At 41.0% G+C, this 6,718-nt stretch overlaps 1 protein-coding gene across 2 annotated transcripts in view; it reads right to left on the bottom strand.

The window, feature by feature from the left end:
- Window positions 1–972: 972 nt before the first annotated feature.
- lamb2 (laminin, beta 2 (laminin S)) overlaps window positions 973–6,718 on the bottom strand; it is a 44,457-nt gene continuing 38,711 nt past the window's right edge. For both annotated transcript variants that reach the window (XM_056385164.1, XM_056385165.1), the window contains 7 exons: window positions 6,374–6,577; window positions 5,938–6,082; window positions 5,630–5,837; window positions 5,343–5,484; window positions 3,979–4,155; window positions 3,725–3,884; window positions 973–2,954 (listed from right to left, as the gene is read on the bottom strand). In XM_056385164.1, coding sequence (XP_056241139.1) covers window positions 2,818–2,954; window positions 3,725–3,884; window positions 3,979–4,155; window positions 5,343–5,484; window positions 5,630–5,837; window positions 5,938–6,082; window positions 6,374–6,577 — 1,173 coding nt within the window. In that variant the 3' untranslated portion in view covers window positions 973–2,817. The remainder of the gene's footprint in view (window positions 2,955–3,724; window positions 3,885–3,978; window positions 4,156–5,342; window positions 5,485–5,629; window positions 5,838–5,937; window positions 6,083–6,373; window positions 6,578–6,718) is intronic.

Below are 6,718 nucleotides of genomic sequence, written 5' to 3'. Positions count from 1 at the left end.
GTACATGATGTGCTATAAGTCTATTTCTCAAACCAGGATTATAAAGCAGGGAAGAGGGCAAATTCTCCGGGGCCCAGTTGTTTGTGCAGCAACTGAAATGTATGTGTTATTTGCATTTAATGAAACTTTAATATTTCCGTTTATAATATGCCCCTTTGATGCATATTCATAAATAAATCAAGGTTTATTTTAAATTAGCACCAAGAGATACACAGCACACCTCGGGCAGGTTCATATTCAAGTGTAGGAATGCTGGTTGGTTTCTGGAGCTCTGGTCAGGATGGTATCCCAGATCCACCACAGTCAACATTTAGGGGTACTCATAAGTCAGTTGTTTATATGGGTCTATATCCCCAATCAAGACCCTTACTATTTTTAGACAGGGGTCTTGTCCCATATGGCACCCTGGGGTCTGTCATTCCCTGACTAACATGATGTTGACAGTAGCGGTGGCTACACACCAAGAACATCCTGAGAAATAATCACAAAACTGTTGGCTGATTACTCAAAAATATATATATCAATATTCATTTGTTTATGTAGTGTTTAAAAATAAATCCATTATTTGCAGAAGTAGTTGTCATTGAATATGTAGAGAAGATAAAGAAGAGAAATGAAAACTAGACTAGACTACCACAAGTCAAGCGCCTACCTGATCTGTGTATCTGATGTCTGAATCTTAGGGGTAACAGACAGCTGCAAAGTCTGCAGAGATGCAGACTCTGCCAAAGGGCACATCAAGGTCTTACGACAGCACACCATAGCACCCGTGCAGACACAAAAATAGAAATGCAACATCTTATAGACCTGCAGACCCTGCAGCGTGAACACATACACATTCAGACCACAAGACAGCAAGGTCACAAAATGGGACAGTGTCAAGCATAGAAACTTTTCATATGATCAGAATGTGTGATCTGAATTCTAACTGATGATGGTGATGCTCAAAGAAATTGCTTCAACAAAGAGAAATGTTAAGTCATTTAAGCTTTATTCACAAAACTGTACAGTGTAAAACTTTACACAAAATTCTTTTTTGTTTTTTTTTTTTTTTTGCTTTGGCAGTTAGTTATCAAAATCACGTAGCTGCCGGCTGATAGGCAGGCTGGGGGAAAATATGTGAACCAAGTTAGTTTTTTGGTTTGTTATGTTTCCTAAAACACACATTGTCATGCAAACACTACATGAGTAAATGTCCAAGATACTGGCACAGTATAAGGCACAATTCAACACTGTACATACTGTAGAATACTATGTCGTGTCAGTGACGCAACAATTGCTGCGGCTCGTAAATATCCCATCACAGTATATTTCATAATCAAAACACTCAATCTGTGGATCATGGGTTTGGCATTCACTAAATTAATCCCGGTAAAGGAATAGTTCATCTATTTCTTGGCCAGGAACAGTGCCGTGCTCAAGTCTTTCCTGGCGAATGTGTTCATTAGTGAGTTTGACAGGTGCTGGTAGGCTGATTGTTTAGCTGTGGACATTGCCAGGCTAGCTGTTTCTCCCTGTCTTCAGTCTTTATGATAAGCTAAGACAACCATCTCCTGGATCCAGCTTCATTTTGAACGTGGTATGAATCTTCTCATCTAGCTTTTTAGCAAGAAAAGCTAAATCAATCTTAAATCACACTGCTTTATCCTCTGTACAGTGGCCTCTTCAGAACACGTCAGAAACCACCATGTCTTGTTGTTGGGATATTTCATACAGACTGATACAGCATACAGCTCTGAGTCGTGCTGCTAACATACTGTATACGCTGTTAGCTAACACTGCTCTCTACATTATTTCTATACTACCAATGTACAGCCATCCTCCTACTGCAGGCGGAGGTGGTTGTGGGCAGGTTTTTATCTCTTGGCTTAGCAAGTCAAACAGTTCATTTCATTTTCACACAAAATGGTCAGATCATACCATTTGTTTCCCTCTTATTTGTATAAAGGCAAGATGTAATTCAAAAACAATTCCTAGCACCAGAGTAGGTGTCATTTTTATCTGAAGATCCTAAATATAAAATCCACATGAATGCGATAAACCAGTTCATCTCTTAATCCTTACTGAAAAGCCATGTCCTCAAAGCTACGCAGAGACTAGACTCCAGCATCTATACACTTGTCTCTGTTTTGTGGCTTATTTGAAAATACAACAAATTAAAATATTTGTAATGATTTGTACCAAAAATAAATTTGAACAGATTGTCACTCTGCTGTTATGTCCTCATGCACCCAAAGGTTGTTGTGTTTCCTGCTGCAAAAAGACAGTCTAGTGCAATTTAAATGACATCCTCTTGTGATGAGCACAGCTCAGAATACTTCCAGTAGTAACAGAGTTCATAGAAAAACTGGAGAAAATAATAATGACGTACTGATTATACAGCTGTCACTCAATGTAAGAATAAGAAAAAACCCAAACAATAAACATTTAAACTACAGCTTCTTTTCAAATCATTATTTTCACCCAAATGTATGTATTACTGACTTTTCTAAAACTTAATTTTTGTTTTTCAAATTCAAAATACAAATTTAATAGATTTTTATATGTATATATATCTATATATAGATAAATCTATATATAGATAGATATTCAGTCATGGGTATGTTCATATATCTCAATATGGTAGCAACAATTTTTAAATAGTCACAAGACAATTTGGACCATAAATATGCAAATTCACCTGCTGTGTGATAAAATAACTACCCCAGCTTTCTCTTTTTTTATTTCCTCAAAGTCCGTTGACAGTTTTCTGTATGTGAAGGAAATGGCAGAACAACACAATGATGGACCCGTTTCCATACGACATGTAGAGGTGAGTTACTGGCACGTGTTGTAGATCTGGATCTGTTTGTTGATGTCATTGAGGATGGCTCTCATTTTGTCCTCCAAGCCGTCCAGCTGGCGAGCTTTCCCCTCCAACCTCCTCTGGTTCTCCTCATAGTTTTTTTCCAGCTCTGTGACAACAGGGAATATCAGGAGTGGTTACACAGGCCAGGCAATAGCATGTGGTGCTAGTGTAACATGGGCCTCTGGCATGTAACTTTAAAAACCTTTAAATGGTTACTATATATAATTGCAAAATCTTATAATATAAAACTGATTCTTGCAATTTTATCTTTATTTGTTTGTTGTAAAGTGTTCATGTTTGTCATTTTTATCTCGTATTTAGCGGTAGGTTACACAGTATCCAAGGTAACAATGCAACTATATAAAGTCTATTACCAGGGCAACAAGCCAGACCGGGCGGGCTTCTATCCCCCAGGTGAGTGTGTGACTGTCGAATGAAAATCTATAAATATTAATATATTAGTGTATATCCTATCTGAGAGAGAAAGTAACTATATTGACTTACAGAATGATTATCTATGTGTATTAATTCATATTTATAATGGTTACTGAACTGGGCTACAGTTCACTCATTAGTATTTTCAGTTTCCTATGATTATGGTTTTCTTTTGGACTGAATAGGTTTCTTTAGACCGGGCCTGTCTGTGTCTCCTCGTTGGAGTCAACCAGTCAGCTGCCAGCTGTTCCTTCAACACTGTCTTCTACACAACGCAGAGACTGTAAGTATCGTCACTTTCAATGTTGTAAAAGAGATTTAATTAAAAAAAAACATAATGTCCTTCCTACAAACACATCCACTCCCCTTAAACCTCTGTATCTGTCGTCATAGACACATAAACACACACACACAGAGACACACACAGATGTTATTAATTACCTGCTAGTCTCTGCAGCTTGTTCTGGGCGTCTCTCAGTAATTCCTTTGCTTCATCTCTGAGGCTCTCAGCTCTTTTCTTGGCGTCCTGCACAGCTTTGGCCTTGGTGTCAACCCGCTGCTGCACTTCATGGTATTTATCTGTCAGCTGGCCATCTAGAATCTGGGCATCAAGACAGGAAGAAGGGTTTTCTATAATAGCCGTATACACTTTTAATGAGACACACACACACACACACAAACAAACACACACACACCTGCTTGGCTTCGTTGGCCTTGTCTCGTGCCATGGTGGCTGTCTCCTCGGCTCGGGCAGCTGCCATGCTGTTGTTGGCACGTTTGGTCTTCAGGGCATTGATCTCCTGCCCCAGTGTGCCCAGGCGGACCATGGCATCATTCAGGTCCTTCTCACTGTTGAACGTCTCTGACTCGATCTAAGGAGAACACGCACAAACAAAGTGTATTCTGATCCTTCTGAAACATCATCATTACAAGGTTTGTGTGGCCGTTATGAGCCAAGGTCTGATTAAAAAAAAGCAGAGTCCTAAATGTTGATAACCCGTGTGTGTGTGTGTGTGTGTGTGTGTGTGTGTGTGTGTGTGCGTGTGTGTGTGTGTGTTCTGAACGCACAGTATTTTAGAGGAATCACAGATTTTTTCACACCAAAAGTGAGCCAATCCCCATAGAAATAAACATGTTTACAGCCTGGTACAATAAATGGTTTTGGTCTCTAGAGCTAATTTCCTGCTCCAACTTCAACTTTTTATACAACTCTTAAATATATAATACTAGTAACAGTTATGCATGACTGAGGGTGAGGCCGCTTTGCGTGACATATGGGTGAACGTATGAATTCACAGAAGTCTTGGCTCCACACACACTCCCCTCCTCTGCCCATTTTTGGATTACCCGGGAGGTCGAGATGGCGACAGCAGAGCAGCCCACTTCAAAACCGCTCTTCAGAAACTTTATTTACAGTCTACGGGAGCAACCTAAGCTTTCATTTGAAAGGCAAAATATTACTGCTACTTTATGCTATTTTAACATCTGTTTTACTCTCCAACAACTCCTAAAGAAGATATCTGGCTCCGGGGATGGCAACAGGTTCGGTACATGATCACATAAAAACTGATGATTTATTTTTTGGTCCAGTGAAGAAAATGTTCTGCAAGGAAAATCTGACCACCTGGCCAGCTTCCAGAAAATCAGCAAAACAAAATGCTTATTAATGTGTTTCAATTAGTTTACAAATTAATTCATGTGAATATTAGGAGTTGAACGCGTCAAGATAAACAGTTGTATAAACAGTTGTGGTGCCAATTTTCCAGTTGAGTGCCATTAGACCTCTGCAGAAGAAGAGGTCATAATGAGATAAGGTAATTAAAAGCTCCAGTCAAACCTCAACTGATGAACAACAGTGTAGAAAATATGATGGAAACATTTCAGTTTTTTCTTTGATGCACTAATTCAAGGAAAGTTTCAGTCTCTTCACTGTTTCACACAGACAGATCCAAGTTTCATTCATTTCCACTCAAGGTTTTTAAAGCTAAAACTGAAAATATATTGGACTGCGATGTGACTGTCGAACAGGGTGTTGTCTCTCAGGTTTTTGGGGGTTTACCTGTGCCAGTCGGGCCTCCGTCATGTCAATGTCAGCTTTGGCTTTTGCTATGGCCTTCTCTGCTGATGTCTGGGCAGTCTTAGCATCCATCAAGGCCTGTTTCACTGTCTCCGCTGTGGTCTTCACCCCCTCAGCACGATGCCTTAACAACAACAACAACAACAACAACAACAACAACAACAACAACAACAACAACAACACAGTGATAGGGAGAGGATGAATAAACACAGAATACTCTATTCCTAAACCAATACATATGTTTTAAAGTCCGACTCTGTTCTAACTACCTCGCCCTCTTGGCGTCCAGCAGCAGTTGCTCGGCCTTGCGGACATCGTCCTGCGTCTGCTCCAGGATGGCGTCAACATTCGAAAGGCTCCGGACCCGCTCTTTGATTTCATCAGCAAGATGCCTGATCTGGAGGGGCGAGGCAGGGATGGAGAGCTCCAGGACGCGGTTCGCCACTGCCTCAATACTGTCTGGATCTGCTCCTTCCTCTGTGATGGATATGAGAAACAGATGGGTCGATTAACAGGCGACATGATTCTTGCATGTGTTGTTAGAAAGCTTATGAAATGGAACTAATCGTAGACTCACGGGTGAGGAATTCTCTGATCTGTTTGATGAGGTCTCTCAGGTCATTGTTGGAGCGCTCCACTTTGTTTTTGGTGGCTGTGGCTTTGTCCAGAGCTGCCTGGGCTTTACCTTTGGCCTCCTCTGCCTTGGTCTTGGCCTCTGCCACCTGAAAGAAAAGGAGGAAATGCTGATAGAAGACACAAAGGGCTAACAGATGGAAGTCATTCACCATAGCTGCTATCTTATCTTCTCTTCACCTTTGGTTACTCAGTAAGTGTTCTTTTTCACTCAAATTTATTTTGTCTAAGTGCACACATTTCCCAGAATGCAGCTGCACTGCTATAAATGTGCACTCCTAAACATCAGTGTTTGGTCTGGCCTAACAGATGACATCCTATATATCTTAAACAGGTGAAGTGTAAAAGTCTAACTGTTCTCATGTGGCTGTAGTACGTACCTTGGTAAAGAGTCCCTCCACCTCTCCCATAGCTTTGTTCAGCTCCTTCTCTGCATGTCTGGCTCTCTCCAGTGCATTGTCAGCTACTGCCACAGCGCCATTACAGTTCAGGCCTCCGCAGTGACGGTTTCCCTCATCGTCACGGCAACCCGCACCCCCACAAGGGCTTTCGGCACAGGGAGCATCACCCGGGGCACCACACACCTGTCGGGACAGTTACACATGTGATAGTATTTGTGTGGATATTATAAGCATTATTTATAATCACTCCTCTGCTGTCCTTACGACTCCTCTTCGCTTACCGACCATAATGCGACTTTTTCTCATCCGTCCGTCAGTTTAACC

Source organism: Seriola aureovittata, chromosome 9, assembly GCF_021018895.1.
Source record: "Seriola aureovittata isolate HTS-2021-v1 ecotype China chromosome 9, ASM2101889v1, whole genome shotgun sequence".
Classification (NCBI taxonomy): domain Eukaryota; kingdom Metazoa; phylum Chordata; class Actinopteri; order Carangiformes; family Carangidae; genus Seriola; species Seriola aureovittata.
The sequence above is the reverse complement of the archived record's forward strand: the minus strand, read 5'-3'. Positions and strand labels throughout refer to the sequence as shown.